The following is a 21711-nucleotide window of genomic DNA, read 5'->3' as shown; positions in this document are numbered from 1 at the left end:
CCAAGAAAAGAAGGGAGGACAGAGACAATTTCTTCTTGAAACTACAAACTTAATTCAGCTGCTCCAGAAAACAGGGAATGAAGCAGGAAAGCACCCGAATAGTCCAGCTTTCACTGGGACTGACCCAGCCAGAGCACAACCTCATTCATTCACCATGGGCCAGCATTTACCACCCTCACACCTGCGTTGTTGTGCAGTGAAGCTGGATCAGTTCATGCACTGGAAGCAAAGGCAGGAGCTACTCTCATCAGCAGAGTACAAAGCCTGCTGCAATCTGTGCTTGTACACAGCACTGCACTTACATCTTGGAAAGCTCCATAATCTTTATGGTTCATTCTTTACCTGCAAACTGTGTTGCTCAGCTGAGCCTGTCCTGTTACAGGGAACTGCCTCCTCCAGGGATGTGTTCACAAAACCCTAGAGGCATTTCTGCATGCAGTGACCTCTCAACACCCACTGAAATCACATGGGTTCCCCTAGCGCTGCCTCAGATGGAAAAGGAAAGGCCAAACATCGCCCTGCAATGTTAATGCCATCTTCCTACAAAAGTCCAGACTTGGCTGCATTGTTCAGGAGGCTGATAGGAACCCTCTTCTGAATCCCCCTATTTTTTATTGCTGCAAGGTCGGGTCTGCATCTGGGTCGGGGCAATCCCAGGCACTGCTACAGGCTGGGCAGAGAAGAGATTCAGAGCAGCCCTGCAGAAAAGGACTTGGGGGTGTTGGTTGACGAGAAGCTTAACATGAGCCGGCAGTGTGCGCTTGCAGCCCAGAAAGCCAACCGTATCCTGGGCTGCATCAAAAGAAGCGTGGCCAGCAGGTCGAAGGAGGTGATCCTGCCCCTCTACTCTGCTCTTGTGAGACCTCACTTGGAGTACTGTGTACAGTTCTGGTGTCCTCAACATAAAAAGGACATGGAGCTGTTGGAGCGAGTCCAGAGGAGGGCCACGAGGATGATAAGAGGGCTGGAGCACCTCCCATATGAAGACAGGCTGAGGAAGTTGGGGCTGTTCAGCCTGGAGAAGAGAAGGCTGCGTGGTGACCTCATAGCAGCCTTCCAGTATCTGAAGGGGGTCTACAAGGATGCTGGGGAGGGACTCTTCCTTAGGGACTGTAGTGGTAGGACAAGGGGTAATGGGTTCAAACTTAAACAGAGGAAGTTTAGATTAGATATAAGGAAGAAGTTCTTTACAGTGAGGGTGGTGAAGCACTGGAATGGGTTGCCCAGGGAGGTTGTGGATGCTCCATCCCTGGCGGTGTTCAAGGCCAGGTTGGACAGAGCCTTGAGCCACATGGTTTAGGGCAAGGTGTCCCTGCCCATGGCAGGGGGGTTGGAACTAGATGATCTTAAGGTCCTTTCCAACCCTTACGATTCTATGATTCTATGATTCTATGACACTTGCTGGATAGCAGTGTAAAAACAAGCTACTACATATTATAATATGTTTATACACAGCCCCACACATTTTTCTGAGCACAAATCAGTTAAAAAAAAAAAAAAACAACCCAGCAAACAGAAGTGACACTGAAGTGCTGATGATCTTTAAGGTCCCTTCCAACTCAAACCACTATGATTCTATGATCATGGGCCTGTAAGTGAAGGCTTCACACTTTCCATGAGCCAGAGCACAAGCCATGTCAAACCCCTACCCACAGGGGAAAACCAGCTGAACTGCCAAAGGAAAATGAGCTCAAACCCCACACAGCTCTTCTTGAAGATGCATTAAAAATGATCTTTGAAGAACAGTCGTTCAGCTTGAATACTGCAGAACAGAACAGACTGTGTGCTTTTGCCTTATGACTAACCCAGTGCCACCATGGGCTGTTGCCAGGGAGGGTATATCTGTTCATCCAGCAACTGTGCAGCCACAAACTGAAGCACCACAAAAGTACTCATTTGGGCTGAGCTGGTGGCAGCTTAGTTTCCTCACGGGATCAGCCAGGGACAGGAGGCGGCGCAGGCTGTCCTTTGTAGTGGCAGCCCACAGTGACCCTGTCCAAGTGCATGCTGAACTCGCTTACTCACTGCCCAGGGCACTCTGAAAAGGCTGTGGGTAGCACATACTAAAATACTACAACTAACAGCTAGTTTACCCACCTCAAGAACATCCAGGTCTAGATACCTCTTTGGCACCACAGGACCCTCCACCCTGGGGCAGAACAAAGGTCCCCCCACCCACTGCTCTGACAGCAGCCTGTAGCAGATGTCCAGGGAAAAGAACATAAAAATAGATGAGGCATGTAATGGCCTTTTTCTGATGTACTTCCCTAAGTTTCAGCTATCTGCAGATCAGTCAGATCCCTCCTGGGGCAGAAGTGATATCTTTGTGTTTAATGAACCAAATTTTTCAAACCCCTTTTGGAATTTCTCTAAACTTCTGGGATGTGAAATATTATGTGTAGCAGTTACTTTCATTGTTTAATTTTACAGTGTGAAAACTGTCTTTTATTTTGAACTTGCTATCTCGTTATTTCATTTGGTGCCCTTCGGTTATTACATTATTGGAAACAATAACTATTATCTGTTCATTTTTCCAATACAATCAGACTTTTATTCCCCTACTGCCCTTTTTTCCAAGTTGCAGAGCCCTAGCTGCATTAATCATTCCTCACACAGAAGCACTGAGTAGATTTTCTTGTCCTTTTGCCTTTCTATATATCATCCCTTGTAAAAAAAATGCCTTTTGAGGTGGAAAGGAACAACAGGGAGATGGCCCCCACATGCCACACCAGTGGCACAATTGGGCTTTCTGTTTTGTTCTCTATTCCCTTCCTACAAATTCTTGCCCTTTTATTTACTGTTTTGACTGTTACTATGCACTGAGCTGATACTTTAATTATCTGTTAGGATTGCAGGATCTCTTTGTGAATGACAATTCCAGCTCTAAGTCCACTCTTCTGCATGCATACCAGGCTGATGTTCCTCCATGTGCACTACCTTGCCTTTACCAACACTGAATTCACCTGCTGCCAATGCAGTGCATTGTGCCTCAGTATTGTGAAATCCTCCTGCAACTCTGTTCAAGCAGCTTGTGCTTCTACTACCATAAATAATTTACACACAAGCAAGAATTATAATTTCATTCTATACCTCCCTTCCCACATTATTTGTGAAGACACTGAACATCTGACTCCACTCATAAGCTCTCTTAAGAAAACCAACCACTTTCCTGCTCTCTGTTACTTAGTACTTACTCGTTAAAGCATGGGAGGATCTTCCTCATATCTTTAACAAACTGTTTCTACATTCCTGTAGCTTTACATCAAAATTGCTACAGGTTTTGTGTTTTTTTTTTTCTATTTGGATGAATTCAACAATCTGAAGGATGCTATTTTTTCTTCTGATAGATTCTTTTTCCCTGTGTTTAATGACAGAACCCTTTTCTGGTGTTTCCAAATTCTGTTTTGACAGGTGACATGAATTAGTTCTAAGCATCTCCTGTGCTGTCCTCGAATAATCTCCATGCTGCCTGCAAGCATTCAACACCTTTTCCTGCTCCTTTAAACTCCTTTGTTACATAAATGACTTCTCACTTTTATTTACTTTGCCTTTTTTAAATTAAAATACATACCATATTGGATTTTTTTTTTCACTCTTCTCACTCCAGCAAGGATATTTGCTCAGAGTGCATTATGGACACAGCAGGCACGATTCATTATCTGTCTGTATTTGGCCAATGAACAGCACCCTAAATTACCTGTTTCTTCCAGCCAAGGTCACATAGCTCAGCTGAGAAATCCAGAGAGACACATCCCACCCTTACGAAGTAGCTCTTCTGTGTGATCCTGCACACAGCTCAGGAATGGTTCAAAAACAATGCTTAACCCACACGACAGCAATTTAAGTCTCCTTTTATGACTGCGATTGCTGCCTTTGAAACTTCTCTGGTTCCTTGGTTTGTCACATTTACTGTCACTGTCCTGGTGATCTCAGGTGGCTCATAATTTAATTCTGTCACTATATTGTTTCTCGTTTAGGCATGGCATTCCAGTTCATGGATCCTGTGACACTTGATGATACAGTCAATTTGTTTATCTGATGTGGTTCTTAGTTGTTGGTTTTCTTAATATATTAGAGACCCTCTTTTACGGTACAATATTTTCTCTTATTTCTATACAGCTCGTACAATGGTAATATACCGGTTAAACTCCAGCTTCGAGAGCAATACACTGCATTCAAAGGCAGTTCCTAGTCTTTCATTGACTGCAATGGCTAGGGCCTCAGATCAGTTGTTTAAATGTACAAACTTAGTGCCATTTAAAGTATTTTGGACATCCTGCTGGCCTCCAGCTGCCACTGAAGAAAGGAATAGGTCTCCCATAGGTCCTCTACCATTTCTGCCAGCTGCAGGCAGATGCTCAGGTACCCCATACAGCACTGGACCCTGGGGTGGGTAACTGAATCAAGCCCTAGTCCTCCACTGCCTGTAATGGGTGTTCTAATGCTTAACTCTCATGTAGGTACCTACATTTAGACTAAATTTAGGTGACTTAAACTTGAGCTGAATCCCACCCCACCTACTCAGACCTGAGCCCATCTAAAGGAGTCCACCAATTAAATTAGCCAAATTCAATGGGTTTGTTTTTAAGATACTTATAAAAATTGTTCTACTAAAGAATAGGTAATTTCTTTAATACAATTTAAAACTTGTAACTCTTTAAGTACATGAGTTGCAATCTAAGTCTCAAGGGAAGTTTCCCTTACATCTGGGCTGGTTGTTACACTGTCTCCTACAGCATGATGACTTACTGTCCTGTAACTGTTGTTTTTCTAAAAATGTATATCTCCAATTCTATCTCACATTGTTATAAAAGTAGACATGCAACATATTAGGCTTTAGCAAGTAACTAAAAAAAGACATCACTGGATTGCAGTGCTTGCGTTTAGAATTTCTTTCTACAATAAAGGGCTTTTGTGCTATCAAATTTCACTGTACATGAGCAAACAAAAAACTCTCACATGTTCAAAGACAAGGAAACGCCTTGTGAATTTAAGAGAAAAAGGAAAGCAATCAGAATGTGTGACAGTAGTCACGTCATTATTTTCTGCTGGAGCTACTTAACAGATCTTTGCAACTGCTTTCAAACTGCAAAGTCAATTATATTCCCCACTTGTCTTCATGGCTTTGATATCAGAAGCTTTTCCTGCTCAACTTCTATATTTATTGCAATGAGTCATAAAAGTGACATCTAGAATAACCAATATTGCTTTGGCTTCATTGTCTTAAAAAGTGGCAGAAATCTTTCTTTTTGTATTTGTCATTCTGATGCTTATGTTTACGAGGCCAGTTATTCAAAAGCTAAATACCTGGAAAGATACTACTCTCAGGCAGTTGTCTAGGTAACTAATATTACTTCCTGTGGTTTCCAAACATGAAATGGAAAGGAGAACTAAATACAGAAAAATACTTCATTTTCTGTGATACTTAAAGAGTCTCTTTTTTCCAAAACTAGCTCATGGCAAACCTGTTATTCTGTGAGTGTTACTCCCTTCTGGAATCAGGGACTTGAGATAGTATGTAATCTCAGCAAGGGTTGCAGCATTAGATGCCTAATATACCTTGATGTCTAGTCTGGATCATTAAGTATACTGAGATACATACAGCCAGGACACACTCTAGCCATGGGTTTTAAAGTAGTTCCCAATATTTTACTACAATATAAATTAAAGGAAAATACTAATATAGTATATATAATGTATCTCATTGCTAGAGCTCGAAGTTCTCAAGTCTGTTCCTTGCAGAGCATCTTCTGAAGAAAACTGTCATGCTCTACTGAAGATTGGAAAACGCAGTTTGAACATGTTCTTACATAAAGTAATTTGTAGTTGAGGGATTTTTTGGAGCAGAATTTGGACATCATTGCAGCTAAAACTTAGCTTAGAACTATAAAAGCCAATACTGACTTGTATGCATATTGGCACATGTATATGTGCAAACATAAGTATAGTTTTAATAACAAAACATTTTAAATGCTATTTGTTGTTTCCTACTTCAGTCATGGCAAACCCCAATCCAGACACCTTTACTTATTCTTTCCACAGAGAGGCAGAGTGAAGGTTCCCAGTAGTTCCCAGTTCACGATTAACAGTGAAGGATATAATGTGAAAAATTTGCTTTTATTTCCAACCCTTGCCAGTGAAACATGAGTAACTGTTCAGATTATGTTAACAGCAGTGTGAAAAAACACAAATGGTATTAGCCCAGGTTATTCTGGTCCCACCTTCCAAGAAACATTCCACTAATACTACATAACACTTTCTATTAACTGAAGATAGCCTTGCACTCTAATAGTAAACAATTACAGCAAAAATACACAGTGCACATCAGAGAGTCTGATAAAGGGCAATCTTTTCCAAAAAAAAGCAATCTTTTCCAAGAACCTGTCTGTCATGTACGAGAATCCTGTCTGGTCTCCCTGCATAGAGTTCTCTGAAACAAGGTGCTTAATTACTGAAGGCTTGACTATCAAGGTAGCTAAGCTGAATGCGTGGCAAACATAAAATTAGAAATACATGCGTGGTATGGCTATGAACTCAAGCATATTAGACTTTCCTTCCTTCATATTCCATTATGTTCAGGCAAGTATGTGAATAGAGAGTGGAAAATATGAGAGCATAAGTGGTACAGAAGAATAAACCATAACAATGTCAAACAGTAGATGTGAAAAACAAGTTTTACATGAACACAGCACCTACTAATGAGAAACTCACAAAACTTAGCTGGGTCCTACTTTGTCACCGATTTGATTTGCACCCTTTTGTGTTCCACACTGTAATGCACTTCCTGACCAAGCTGGAGAATGAAGTTGACATCCATAAAGTTAAAAAGACTTGCCCATCTTACCATTAGATGTTCTCATCTGCCGCCTCCGTCCAACCCGGTCCAGGCCGATGGGGGTACTTTGTGAAAAGGTGAGTGGCCGGAACCTGGCTGAAACAGCTTTGTAAGGGGGTACTTGGTGTGCTGGAACGGGTGGCCGTGTTACAGGCTACAGAGAACACAGGGAAAGCCAATATTAGTAAAGCTACCAGGAACTTCAACTGAGCAAAACTCAGGTATGAAGTAAGGTTTCTTCAGATAGTCCAGCTAATTACAAGGGCAGTCAAGTCCCCTACTTTGAAGTGATATTGCTTAAACACTGCACACCATATCTACCAGCATCACAGAAAATACTTTATTACGTTACAGGTCTCTGTTGTATTAAAACTCCTTAGGCTTCTGTAATGATCAGACATGCTCTATAATTTTTATCACAAGATGAAAATACTCTGTGACCAAATGCTCTGGTATCTAACTGCTTTGAAAACAGGCTGTGCAATGCTGGCTGGCATTGTAAACACACATCTCAAGGGAAACGCAAGGCGAAAGAACGACCAGAAATGCTATGGCTGGAAGTTGTGTTCATTTCCTGGGACACTTGCTGACTTCAAAAAAATGTACTGCTTTTAAGTAAAATAAACATATTTTACAAGACAAAAATAATTGTTGAAATGATCCTCTGCTCTGAAGTTCTCAGGAGTCTCATTAAAAAGAGGTAATATTAAGTTTACTTCTAACTTTATCTAGAACCCATTTTCTTTAGTTAAATGATTCATTTGCTTAATTATGATCAGAGAAATTACCCCTGCTTTATTTGCAAATTGAGTCTAATTTTATGTCATCCCTGAACATCCCACATTAGCTAGGCTGAATGATCTCACATAAACATTCAACACTAAACAGCCAGACCTCAGCACGTGAACGGAAGAGAACCTTGTCTTTAGGTCTTATTTTTCAGTTGTTCCTGTTCATAGGCCTTCTATTAAGTAATCAGAAACATCAGGGATGGTTCTTTAATGAACTATCTCTTGACACTATGTTATAAACACAGTAATTTCAGATTGTTTGAAAACGTTTTTCTCACACCTAAGCTGTCAGACCAAAAGAAAACACAACAAAGAAGGAATGAGCATTACACTTTTGAAATACTCCCATGCGTTTTCAAAGATTTGGGGGAAAAAAAATCACTCTCTCTCCTAAGCCAACAGAGATGGCAGGTTAGTATATAGGAACTACTCAAGTGCTAACTCAACCACATGCTATTTTCTTACAGGCTTCCATTCGTTCCACCAGGTCAATTTAGTAGTACATAAACAGATATTTTATTCATATTGCCAGTTTCCTTAAGAGTCTTTATTTCATTAATTTCTCATTTATCACCAATTTTCTTAAGCAATGTCCTTATTAGCTTAAGTATCCTTGCTATGCCACTACTAAGATTTTGAACACAACAGCTAAGGCCACAGGTTTTGAACAGGCCTTATTTTGGAGAATCTGAAATGATCAATAAACAATGTGTTATTATCAGTTTATACTCCTCCATTCCTCAGGCCCTACACCCTGTAAGGAGACTAAATACACAGCTGTATTATATATAAATGAACTCTTATATACCACTATGAGACAGAATGACCATTCCAAGAAAGAAATAAGGTTAATTTACATAACAGAAAAGATTATCCCAAAGTCAGTAACAGTTTTATTCCATGCTGGTTTGTTTTTTAACAACAAGACAAAGTAATTAGTGACCAGGAAAGCAGTAAATAGATGATGTCAGCTTGACAAAAGGGAAGGAAGAGAAGGAAGCATCTGTTCTATTTTCTAGGCTGAAGATAGAGACAAGGAAGTGAAAGGGTCTTCTGCAGTTTGCAGAGAGCACATCTCTTATCTTACTTGTGTCAGCAGACCTTCTATCTCTTCTGCTGGACCGCTTCCATAGAAATTGACCCCACCTATTACAGAGATGGGTCTTCTTTTTCTCCCTCTGTGGTAGCCTACTGTATTGCTTTGGATCGCAGACCCGACGGGAGCCAGTCCTGGCTGATTTTCTCCATCCATGCAGTCTGTCTTCTGAGACTCCACCACAACTGCATCTTCTGGTATAGAGAAACTTCTGATCGACATCTGGCCATAGTCTGAGAGAGGCCTGGGCCGAGATCTTTTTCCAGAGCCCCATCTCCTGGGTGTGACCTTTTGTGTGTCTGCCTTTTCTTCATCCTGGGATGGGGACCTCTTCCAGTGGTCATCAGAAACAACCTTTTTAAACGTGAACAAGTCAAATAAGCTAATCATTGACAGTTAATCATTTGTGAGTTTTTCACATGGCAGATCAACTTAATATTGCTAAAAAGAAACAGCTACCATGAATAAAACAAATGCAACTGACAATTCAGGAACAGGGTAACTCTGCAAAGGGAAGACATCGTGATGCTTGTGCTGAGTAAGGTTAACACCTAACCAGCAGCACCTCTTAGGCAAACATGACTACTAGCACTAGAAACTCACTTATTACCTCAGCAGTACATCCATGCCCTAACATAAACACTGAATTCACAAATGATGTCTTGGAAAGACAGCTCTGGTGTTCACAGGACTTGTTCCTGTGCACAACTAGGATGTTACGTGTAACACGAGTAAAAATAATTCAATCCAGCACACTGTGTTTCTGAACTTTTTACCAGGTCCTATAGTGACAGGACATGGGGCAACAATTTTAAACCAAAAAAGGGTGGATTTACGTTAGATATTAGAAGAAATTCCTCACTATGAAGGTGGTGAGGCACCAGACTTTCCCAGAGAAGCTGTGGCTGCCCCATCCCTGGCAGTGTTCAAGGCCAGGCTGGATGGGGCTTTGAGCAACCTATTCTAGTGGAAGGTGTCCCTGCCCATGGCAGGGGGTTGGAACTGGATGAGCTTTAAGGTCCCTTCCAACCCAAACCACTGGGTGATTCTGTGATATTCTGCTCTACCTCTACTCAGTGGTGAAAACAAACAGCACGGCTGCAGTGTGACTGCTTGCTGATCCCACGTAGCTGTAAGCCGATACCAAATGGGCAGTCACGCTCCCTCCTACCACACACTCCCACACTCACTTGGGTCAGATGTAGAGATTGAGCAGCCATCTGCCAATTGGGCAACTGAGCTCATCCACTTGGGAAGGGACAGCTTGTTTTCTGTATGCTGTGGCAGGTTACACTTATATGGACTGGGACCAGAGATACATTAACACAAATACAGGAAAAAACAATGTTTTTAAAGAGGAAGCCTGGAAAATGAGCATGTTGTTCCTATTTAACAGCACATCTGGCTCACACAGGTTAGTGCCCATGGGTGTCATAATTGCACTGGTACAACAGGTTTGGAAATAAAATAACCTCAACTAAAATACTTGTTACAGGGAACATTTTTAAGGTTTTCATTGCATTTGGAGTAATACTGCTGGAAACCTTTCTAGCAAAACCTCTGCAGCTTTTGAGAAAAACATACTGCATATAAAAATTTTTATATATATTTTCCCTAAATTTCCAAATCCTCAGTGTCTCCTTGGCTTTTCCTGGCTCCTCTATAAAGAACAGAAAAGAAATGGAGAAAGGAAGATGGGTGTTTCTGGGCTGGGTGTCAGCTTGCATGAATGCCTGATGGAATGAATGACAAACTCCAAAGCATTGCTGAGCAAGTGAACCCTGCCCCAAGTTCCCATACAAATTACGAACTAAATCTGAGCTTGGTTTTCTGTTGGGGTTTTGTTCGGTTGGTTGGTTAAAAAAAAAGCCAGCCTACTTCTTTATTAGGATATCTTTAGACTAACCAAGTGCATTTTAAATGTTCAAAGACGTTCAAAGCTAATAAGTATTCCAAACAAGAGGGGCATCATTTTGCCTGTTTCCAGCTATATATTGTTCATCTGTTTCAGACCAGATGAAGGCATTTCAGCTATTTCATGTTCAAAGCAAACATGCATCCCAGAATCTGCCTTTTACAATGCCGCCTGTGAAACAGGACTTAAGTTCTGTCACCTTCTTCTCCACCTACCATTCTCAACCAGGCCAGTACAACTCTGATGACCCTTTTTTAGAAGGTCACCTGATACAGTGGGCAGATTTCACTTTTTGTTTGAAAGACAGCTTAAGATAAATTTCACTGTCTGAAAGCACTTTAGCTAGTAGGCAGTTATTAAACAGTCGGCATTTTAACATGATTACTGCAATTAAGGTTTGAAAAATGATCAATGTCATACATAGCTCTACATTCAATTATTTCACTTACAGCATGAAATCTGTTCTAAATAGAGCACTTGCATAAATTGCAATTTCTATGGTGTCACACCTGTCACTCACGCATGCTTCAGCTTGTCTGAAGATCTTAGCTCAGGATCAGTTAATAGTATAAGCAATTCAGTAGAGAAAGAGACTGCCTGGCTGGTGCACCGATGCAGCCTCAGCAAAGCTGTCCCTTAAACGCCCTGAGGTCAGAGCAGCAAAATCACAGGTTAAATAAGGTCCTTACCTCAGAATCGGACACAGGTAAAGGGTCTCCACATATGCAGTGACTGAGAAAGGAGCTCACGAGAGTCATTTTATGTTTTTGTTTTGCAAAGTCTTGTCCATAAGAGCTACAAATGTGAGCACACTCTCTGTATAACCAGTCAGGCAAAGTTCATCTCATGATCTTGTACTTTTAGACTGAGGAAAGGACACGTCACATGTCATCTCCTAATGTGCTTTTTACACCCTTATCTTGAGCAATAACATTTACAGAGAGGACTGCTCTCCCCCTGCAGCACTCCACCTACAGTAGTGATCTAAACGACAGCTGGATTAATCTCTGCTGTGCAACAAACAATGCTGAAGGATGTGTACTTTTAGGCTTAGATCTACAAACTGCATTGAAGAATATTAATAAAATAGAAAATGTAATCCTCTCTTACCAAAAATCAGAGGAAACCAGGTTGATAACCTCACATTCCACTAAGTGACCTACTCAAGCAGGACCTGATCAAGTGACTTCTTACCAGCACACAACTCACAGGCTCCAGTATAGCAGTCACTTAAGCATAAGTGTGATTCTTGACATCAATGAAAAAATTCTGAGGAAACGATTTTGTACCACCCCTCACTGGCTCTATACTGGTGCAGCACCACTGACCTCAAACGACCTTCTCTTGATCGAATCCTTTATAAGTGAAATCGGGTTTATTATTGGTAACACCTATAGATAAGAGTAGAGATATACATGGCGCTTCATATAGGGTAAAACTAAAAATGTCATGCACTGACTCATGCATTGAAAGTGTTGGCCAAAAATTTCAAGGAATTTAAAGATTTCTGAGAAGGTCTAAGCTGAATCCACATTGGATTTTCTGAAATTCACACACAGGACTACCAACGCTAGCAATCAAGATTATTCATCATGTCTTTTAGGCTGCATCCTCAGTTAGGTTTCTTCTGAGACTACAAGCACAAACAGCTATACTTACTTATACTTATGCAAATGAATCAGTTTTATCTAGACAGCTAAATTCCTACAACAGATGATTAATTAAAATGCTGTATTTCGATTGTTTTCCTTTTCCCCCAACAGCTGTACATTTTACAAATCCAGCCATTTAAAATAAACATTTATTTCAATATAGGCTACATTTTTATTTGCTATTGTTCCCATGTAATATGTCACACTTAGGGTAGGATTCAGGTCCAGATTCCCACATTTAAATTTTGATGTCTGCAATGGAGGTGTCCGTATGCTAGCTAGACATTAAAGCTGCCATTGTTGCCTGCAAAAATCTGATGAAATTTTGTTGCCAGAACATAGGCACTCAGGATCATTTCAAATGTACTTAGGGATTTAAAATATCTCCATCATGCAAGTATGACACAGGACCTACAGAGGCCAGTGCCATCCAGAAGCAGCCCCTAGAGACAAGAGGGAATCAGCAAGGGCACCTCCAGCAGTGCGGGGTACTCAAGTTCAGTTAACTGAGCTGAGCCCCAGATATTTACAGTCTGATGTAGATGTCACTACAACCATATTCCCCAACACTGTGGGGAGCCCTGCTTGGTCCCCTTCTGCTCCAGCAACGTGCAGCTTCCCCACAAGGTGCTTTCCAGCTGTGCGCAGCTGTCTTGGATACCTGCTCCTCATTGCACCTGATCACTATTTTTAGGTAATGTGGCTCAGCTCTAGGTGCCACTTTCAGGTGTGTTGTTTAGGGTGTGCTCCCCAGGGCCCCCTGACCGCACCAGCCAGGCTATGGCAGGAGCTTTCCAAGGCTGCTCCCAGGTAGACAACTACGCCATGGAGTCTGAGTCCAGCCAGACCAAATCCCTTCTTTGCCCAGGCACAGGCTGATTTCCCAACCCAGGCACAGCAGCTTCAAGGACTTGATCATGACCTCACTCAGCTAGACCTGGCACTGGTACAACCCTGTTGTATCTAATGGCACATGACTGCTACTGGCATTCCCTGTTACTTATTACAAAGGTAATAAGCAACATCAACATCAGGTATTTAACCACTGAAATCTTAGCTTAGCCTTTGGTGACAGATGAGAGCCAGGTTCTGCAACTATTACTCAGACTACAGTGTATATTTAATAAATTCAGCACCCAAAATTGTCTTCAGAGGGAGTGCTTTCCAAAGAGCATGAGATCTGACCTGTACAGTGCTCATAAAGTCTTGCTTATATGGATGCAACTTCTACTAGTGAAATGACAAAAAATTGCCAGTACCTGAAACTGCATGGCAGGACTTTTGCTGGCACAGTTAGTTACACCAACATGAATAACACTTTGCCATATACCTGACCTCACTCTTCACTGCAGCAAAAATACCCAAACTATAAGTATGAACCAGCACAGCCTTTTGGTTATCAAGTTGCTGCTGTTGTCGTGCTTGTGAGGACTGACATACTGCTGCCACCACAACAGCAAAAGAAAAACAACCCCTGGGTGATTTTTTAATGTGTTTATGCCAATGAATGTCCTAATGAAAATGAAATCAACACTCCATAAACGGGTTGATGCCTGTGTACGTTGCTGAGGCTCCCTGCCCACTAATCTGCATTTTGACCCCTACCATTACCTATTTGGATTTTTTTTATTTTATTTTTGTGTTCTAAATGTATTGAGACAATTAACGTTTCATAATACACACATATAGACAAGCATGGCAGTATAAGGGGATGCTTAAATCTCATGCAAGTTTTTTCCCTACCTGGCAAGCTGCTGGGAAGTCACAGGCAGGTGCCCCGAGCCTTGCTGGTCTCGTGGGGAAAGGGCATCCCAGTCCCTTCTGCCTTTTTTATTTCCTGCCCCCCCCCATCAGCTCCACAGTAAGCTGCAATGCTTCTTGTTTGGTACCTCTGTATTTTTGAGCTGCCTGGCTGAAATTCTGCCTTGTTAACTATAGCTGCCTTTCTTTAATCCAGAGAAAGGCGATAATAAAAATCTAACAATGTCTTTACAGGAGATGCATATTAATTTCCAGATGCAATTTATAAAAAGGTGTGAGAAACGAAACAGATGTTAATTCTGGCTGAGAATAAATTACAAGGAAAACCCGCGTAGGCTGAGAAGTTTCAGAACACAATTACTACATATTCTCAGTAAAAAGATGTGATGGATAATCAGTCATGTTCTTTTGTAAACGACAAGGCTTAAAGGCTACATTTGTGCTATGTCATATAGGTATCTCTGTATTTTGATCACGAGTACAGATATATGTGTACATTTGAGGGTCTATATGAAAATGTACAAACTTCTTATGCTAGCAATGACAGCTATATGCCAATGTTATAATTGGTGACTACTAAATAGCTGATATTTCTGTAGGACACAGTAACTGCCAAATGCTAGGAACTCAGTAAGTAATATTAAGATTGACTTCTCAGTTCATATAAGCAACCAAAAATATAAAGGACCCAGTGATCATGACCTAGTGGCTATAAATTATTTTATCACCTTCACTTAACAAAGTCCAGACAACATGTCTCCACCCAGGTACATGATAAAAGGCAAACTTTGCACTTTTTCTTGTTGCTAAATAGCCGTGGGGGAGCAATAGTTGAAGTTCATTTATCATCACTACTAACTGAGGTCAAAAGCTTGGTTTATGTTTCATGGACATGATCAATATTTTTATTTGCAAATCGTTATGACAGACACAGATTATGGGACTCCAAAGACAATACAGCCTCCCAGAGAAAATAAATACATTTATTGCTTTCTTTCTGGATTTTATAAAAAGGTCCTAAAGTGTTATGAGAGCCTGCTGATTTCCTGTTGATCCAACAGGCTGACAATTATCAACAATGATAACATCACAGCAATAGCTACCCTGGAAGTGATTGCTTTTACTGTAGAAGAAAGCATTTATCTAGTCAGTGTTTGCAGCTTCTGTTACAAACTAATCAGAATTATTAAAGCAGTCCAATTCACTTACCTATTCCTTTTTAATTAAATGCAGATTGCACTAAATTATTTCTTTTTTTACATCCCTCTGCCCCATCTGCCACTAGCATCTTTTCTTTTTTAATTAGCCTTTGAGAAGACCCGAAATAAATGCATTGATTATCTATCTATCTCTAGAATACACAGTGCTATTTGAGCAGTGGTCTGCAAGACAGAATATGATCTGTGAAACAACTGCAAAAAAAACCTGGTAAGGAACATATACACTTATACCTAGATAAACAAGCAAATCAGAAGAAATCAAAGTAATACAACCACATTCAGAATTCAATATAAGTTTTAGCTGCTTGGAAGTTATAAACATTATAGCAAGATGATCTCCCTTTTCTTCCCCTCACCCAAAATTGGGTGGATCTACAGTTTAAACATTTGCAGAGCACTGCTTCAAAGAGGGACTCCCAAAGGGATATCACTGCACTGTACTAGTACAAGTTCCTAGAAATGATGCGGGAAATACTACACATTGTAATAAAGTAAAATTACATTACTGTGCCTTGTAATAGGGTAAAATCAATCCCTAGTAACAACACAAACTACTGTGGTAACACACACTCATTTTGAAGTTTTAGAAATTGGAAGAAAATGTATGTAATTCTACTCTTGGGATTTGTTGATACCAAAGCAATTGTGGTGTTCTAACAGATCACACCTATAAAACCACTTTAAAGCACAGATAACAAACCTAAACAAAATTTAACCATACTTTTCCACAGCATTTTTAATGCAGGTATGCTTCATTTAACCTGATCCTTGAAAGCCCGCTTATCATAATCAGCATAATCAACAAACATAATGCTTTTTACCATGATTAGCCAGTTCACCTTCATAATATCCACAGTACACAGATAAGGAGCAGACACAAAGCAGTTAAGTCATGTTAAGTCACAGAGGAAGCACAGAGCTGAACTGGAAATGACAAGCGGATCTCATGACTATCAAATCCGTTCTTCAGCCTCAAGGATTTCCTTCATCCTCTCCTCTAACTCATTTCCAAAACCAAATCAGTTAACATATTTCCGACTGACATATGGGAGTTTGCAGGGAAATGTATTTGCTTTGCAGAAATAATCTCATCAGTCATATAAAAATGCAAGCCTGCTAAAACCAGGAAACTATTTCCACTAGTCTTCCAGTGACTGATACTTGGGGATGGCCGGGTGATGCTCTAGCGCTGTCCCCTGTTTACTTCAGTATCTGAACTGGAACAGCAAGCATGTAGTGTATAGTAAAGGAGTACTCATACCCTCACCTCTTTTTAGAAAATGTGTAAGCATTAATAATCCCTAAATAAATCCCTAAGTAATTTCTAAATCGACTCAGAACACCAGATCAAGTAACAGGTCTTAAAAAAAACCAGTTTCCTTTTATTTGGCAAAACAAGCAACTTTTTCCAGGCTATGTTTGTAATATCCGCTGGCGAACCTCAAAAGCCAGATGATAACCACAGGTTGAAAGTGCAACTTTATGCTAGCAAAGCAAAACATAAAAAGCCATAGGCCTTTGCATCTCTTCTATGTCTCTCCAGGCAGAGGTCCTCTGGTTCCCCTCTCTCCCCACCCTTCCAGAGAGAACCTCATTGTCCCTGCCCAAGCCCATTCAGCAGCAGGACCCAGCAGCAGTTACAAACTCCAGCTTGCATGGGGTGGAACTGCCTCAGGCAGCTCTACTTCTGCAAACTATTACTTCCTAGAACACAGAGTAAGGGCGGGGCTGCTGTGGTTGAGATTGGAGCAGAAAGAGTCAAGACTGCTGCGCTTGGTCTCCTCCAGCACCCAGCTGGTCTCCCAGCCTGCCATAGCATCCCGCTCAGCATCCCAGTACCACAAGCAACACAGCTGCCTCCGGATGCCAAAAAGGGGAAACACAGGCGGCTCAGAGGAAACTGCAGCTGCCTCTGCTCAATTTGGACATCACAACCTCCTAGCATTGAGATGAATTTTCAGTGCTGACAACTCAACACTCTGCTCAATGTAAAAACCAAATTACATGGCCAGAAGTGCCGTTCCACTTTCTCGGGTACTATTATCCTGATCCCAGGGTAAACAGCACCTGGGTATTACTGAGGTGTCAAAGGAGAGCTACAGCAGTGTCAAGTATTAGTTACTCTGGAAAGGCAGAGGAGCAAAAATGCAGTAAGGAAAGGGAGCAGAGTGCCCCAGGCTAACTGCAGTGGGAGTCCATCTGAGCTCCCCCTTCCAGTATCCACAGACCCTTTTGTATGGACGACAGTAACTCCTCTATTACTCTATGGTTTTCAGGAATGGCCAATTTTATTCAGCACTGAAGAGTTACTTGGTCTACTACTTAACCTGATGCAGAATTCAGATTAGTGTCAGTGCCGCCTTGTTTTTCTTCTTCCTAATAGAGGATACAGCAACAAATGCTTACAGGATGTACTGAACAGCATCTGCTGCAGTGAGCTGCAAGAGTATTTTGCTGAGACAGGAAGATATTTGTGTCCCTTGGGGGCTCCCTTCTGCATCATTTCAGTGATCGGTTCTGCAGTTTGGGTTTGCAGCACTGCGCAGTGGTTTCTGGTTTAGCTCTGGGCAAGCGCTCCTGGAAGTTTCTTTTTGAGCAACTGTGGAGACCTTGTGTAAATGTATCCTGCCTTGTGCAGAGCAGCTCAGGGAGTTCAGTGTAAATCCAGTGTCACTCTGTTTAATTAAAACCCCAGTTTACTGCCAGAGATGCCGTTGAGAGCCTGTTACAGTGCTCTGCTGCTCTGTTCCAGCAGAACCAGAGTGCTGAGCCCTTGCTCCAAATTAAAAGCCACATAGGAGTAAACTCAGTTTAGGAAGCTCCCCTCGTATTTACTTTACCTAATTATCCTTTGCAGATTAGCACATTTTCAGTTATACAGATTAAGCCACACTCCAAATTGCATGTAGATGAACCAGAGGAGAATAAATCCAAAGAGAAGAGTTGGAGAGCTGAAACCAGCTTGCTCCCAGCAGGTGTGCTCATGTCCAGCCCCACAGCACTCGGGAGCCTGTGGTAGGTACCAAGGATGCCCATCCTCAGCTCCTGGCTGCTGCATGCTCCCGTGGGTATTGAGCATGACTACATCCAGCCACCACCCTCTGTTCCTTCACTGTAAGGACACTTTATGAAGCAAGAAATACAGAGGATGACCAGTGAGGGCAGAGCTGAATCCTCTCCATATTCCCACCCATACAGCTCTTCTTCCTCTTCTTCTTCATAAGCTGTCCCCAAGTTAAGCCATTGGCACTCAATATCCAGAGACTTGTATGCGACAGACCAGCTCAACTCTGCCAGCAGCTGGTAGACTGCATGATGTGGATTAGTGGGGACCACTGACTTTCGCATGGCACAAACATAAATGAGTCAACAGACAGGCCTTAGAGCGCTTAAAATACAGTCTGCAAACAAAATGTGACTCAACCTTATTTACACCAGAGTTACCTCTTCACTGTAACTTATCACTCACTTATAGTGATGCAGATAAGGTATTTAAGTAATAAAAAGTCTGGTGTACTGGAAAGCCAGATGCCAGCAAGGCAACTTAAACAGCAGGTGCTCCAAGAGCTTCTGAAAGAGTAGGTGAAATGTCAAATAGCTTGACTTTTCTTTTTTGCAACAAATTCAGCAGTGTTTTGTTCAGGCAGCCTTAGTGGCTGACACATGCCAGTCCAAAGCAAAGAGTTTAAGCTTTCGTTGTTTACAGTGATATGAGGCTCTTCAGGGAAGTAAAGACTATGCGAAACAGGCCAAATACAAACTTGTACTTAATCATCTCCTGATGTATTTAAAAGCAACATATTAAATGTAAGTGACAGTGGCATAAAGCAGAGACTGCAAAAGCATGAGCTGTCACAGACGAGCTTTGGTGACTCACGCCTCTGCAGCTTAAGAAGTGCTGAGGCATGGATCCAGGCTGCACTTCATTAGCTCTTCCCTGGGAAGCCACCTCTGGCAGGACCAACAACTGAGAAGGCCGAACACCGCGCCTGCTCCAGTCCAAATCTTGCATTTTGGTGAAACCAACAAAGTGACAGAAGGGTCAGGATCTCCAGACTGAATCACATAGGAAAAAAATCCCCAAACCATCGATTCAGGTAATGCAATAGACACCTCTGCAGGAATAATGCAAAATCAGCTTTACAGCATCAGGGGAACATAAGATAGAAATGTTTAGTTTCTACATTTGGGAAAGTACAGAGATGGGCCAAATTCCGCAGGCTTCATTTGCCAACTAGTCTGCTAGATGAGTGGTAAGGGAATAAACTAGATTTGCTTCCAACTACAGCAGCCAGTCCTGAAAGGAGAACACGTTTGAGCTTGACCACTTAGCACATTGTAAGCTTTGTACTGAAACATGTCTCCAAGCCACAGAGATTTTAGTGGCTGTACTGGAATATGTACTGGCTTTTACAGGAAAACCATACAGAAAAGAAGATGCATGAAACATGGAAACAGTGCACATTTGTCTGTCAACACAGTGTATTTAAGGTTCAGACAAAGTCTTAAAAATTTGGGATATGCATGGCTCAGCATTACATCTCAAATGCTTGCTGAGAATGAACCAAGCACTTTACTGTCACAGGAACAACTTGCTGGGCGGGTACAGTTCTGTAATGTGGAAGTGTAAGGTAGAGTTGAAAATGAATGGCAGTCAAAAGTTCAAACCCCAGTGACCTCATTGTGTGAGTATGTGGCATTTATAAAGTGCCTGCGGGCTGCATAAACTCCAATTAAAAAATAACCTGGCATAAGTATCTTTGATACCAAGCTACCTCCGCACTAAGGGAAGCATGCTGTAAAGAAGGAGGAAACAAGCAATGAAACCACCCAAAGAAATGGCAAGGAGAAACCATATCACTCTCCCTGTTTTGTAGTCACTCTGAGTGCCACAGCTTTAGAGTTGTGGGATAAGGAGCAGGCGTGGAAAAACAGAGAGGACAGAGTTCTCACCCCTTGCATAACAAGACAGAAGTAAACCCTGTCCTGCACGGCTCCTGCTTCCAATCCACAGCTAACACCTCCAAAACTTTGGGGTTTTGAATCTGAAAAGACGTCTGGATGCAGCTGCACCATGCGGGTGGCTACAGTTGTTTTTCCATACACAGGGGCTCCAGGCAGTGCTCACAGCAGAGGGATGGGGATACAGTCCCTCACTGCTGCCCCAACAGCCAAGGAGTCCATCCCCTGGCCACCATTTCCTTCGCCTCCTGCAGGGCTCCATCCCACACCACCGCCAGCCCACCACACAGACTGCCACCAGTGCACACTCCGTATTTTAGACAACTGAAGTGAGCACTAAAAGGCACTCAAAATTAACCTAAAATACATTATAATATAAAGAGAAGTTTAAATTGCATGTTAGATAATAACACAATGTGGTGTTAAAACTAAAACTACAGTAACTTTTATCCACCCAGTGTACACATTCATTTAAAAACTGTCCTGGCTTGTTGGAGCCAAAGGGAGGGACCAGCTGAATTTCCCTTGAGTCATGATCGCAGATCACCACTAGATGGTAGATGAGTAGCATTATTTCTTACCTCCCATTTTGTTCCTGAGAAATATAACTGATACACGTCCACACTGTGGCTCTCGCCTCTTTCAGCGGTGCGAAAGCATCTCCTTGCACACATTCTTAAGTGAGTTTTGAAAAAGAGGGATCGCAGGGGCAATTCTGGGACTCCAGAAGAGGAATAACCTCAAAGCCCCAACATTATACATACTGGGTTTATTTTTCCAATCTTATCATAGCTGCAAGCACTACAGTAAACAAACTCGCTTTTCTCCAGCAGGATAATATTGATAAGCTTGGTAACCATTTACAGTTAGTCTGCAGAAACCATGTGAGGCTTTTAAAAGTAAGACAGCTTCACAGACATTGTAAGACTTTACAGCATGAAATGTTGAAGTTTGTACAGATGCAACAATTGCCTTTGTCTATCCCATTCCTAAGGTGTAAGATACTTTTAGTCAAACTGAGGTGACCTAAAGATGTCAGCTTTGTTCTGTAAATGGTTTTTTGCCCCACTGTATTTTTCGCAATGAGTAGCAAACGTCTCTCTGCTGCCTCACCCCAAAACCCACATTACTGCACATCGCTGAGGCTCAGTGACCACACTGTTTCAGATGGGTGCAGGATACGTCTGAAAGCTCTTCACCAACACTGCCAAACTATTACAACTGCTCTAGGGCCAGCTCACGCTGTGCTTTACGTAAGGGCACAGGGTTATTATGTGACCTTACCTCAGAGGTGCTCCAGCCTCTTCCTACTCATGTACTGAGACTATGAAATGATGCATTAGATGCAGTGAAATGCTGGTATCTTCACCAAAACATTAGTAGCAACATACTCTGCCCAGCATCTAAAGTACTGCTGTTCGAAACTTACAAGCAAATAAATAACCAAATGGCTCACCCTCAGCATAGTCATCACTGCCC

At 41.8% G+C, this 21711-nt stretch overlaps 1 protein-coding gene across 8 annotated transcripts in view; it reads right to left on the bottom strand.

The window, feature by feature from the left end:
- SPATA13 (spermatogenesis associated 13) overlaps positions 1-21711 on the bottom strand; it is a 116442-nt gene that overhangs the window by 21327 nt on the left and 73404 nt on the right. For 6 of the 8 annotated variants that reach the window (XM_030476858.1, XM_030476864.1, XM_030476861.1 and 3 more), the window contains exons 3-4: positions 8714-9076; positions 6845-6989 (exon numbers count right to left, since the gene is read on the bottom strand). In XM_030476858.1, the coding sequence (XP_030332718.1) occupies positions 6845-6989; positions 8714-9076 (508 nt within the window). Of the gene's footprint in view, positions 1-6844; positions 6990-8713; positions 9077-11326; positions 11775-21711 lie in introns of those variants that run through there. The other 2 variants (XM_030476865.1, XM_030476863.1) reach the window with 2 other exon arrangements.

This window comes from Strigops habroptila, chromosome 2 (assembly GCF_004027225.2).
Source record: "Strigops habroptila isolate Jane chromosome 2, bStrHab1.2.pri, whole genome shotgun sequence".
Classification (NCBI taxonomy): domain Eukaryota; kingdom Metazoa; phylum Chordata; class Aves; order Psittaciformes; family Psittacidae; genus Strigops; species Strigops habroptila.
This window is presented reverse-complemented; position numbering and strand designations above follow the sequence as displayed.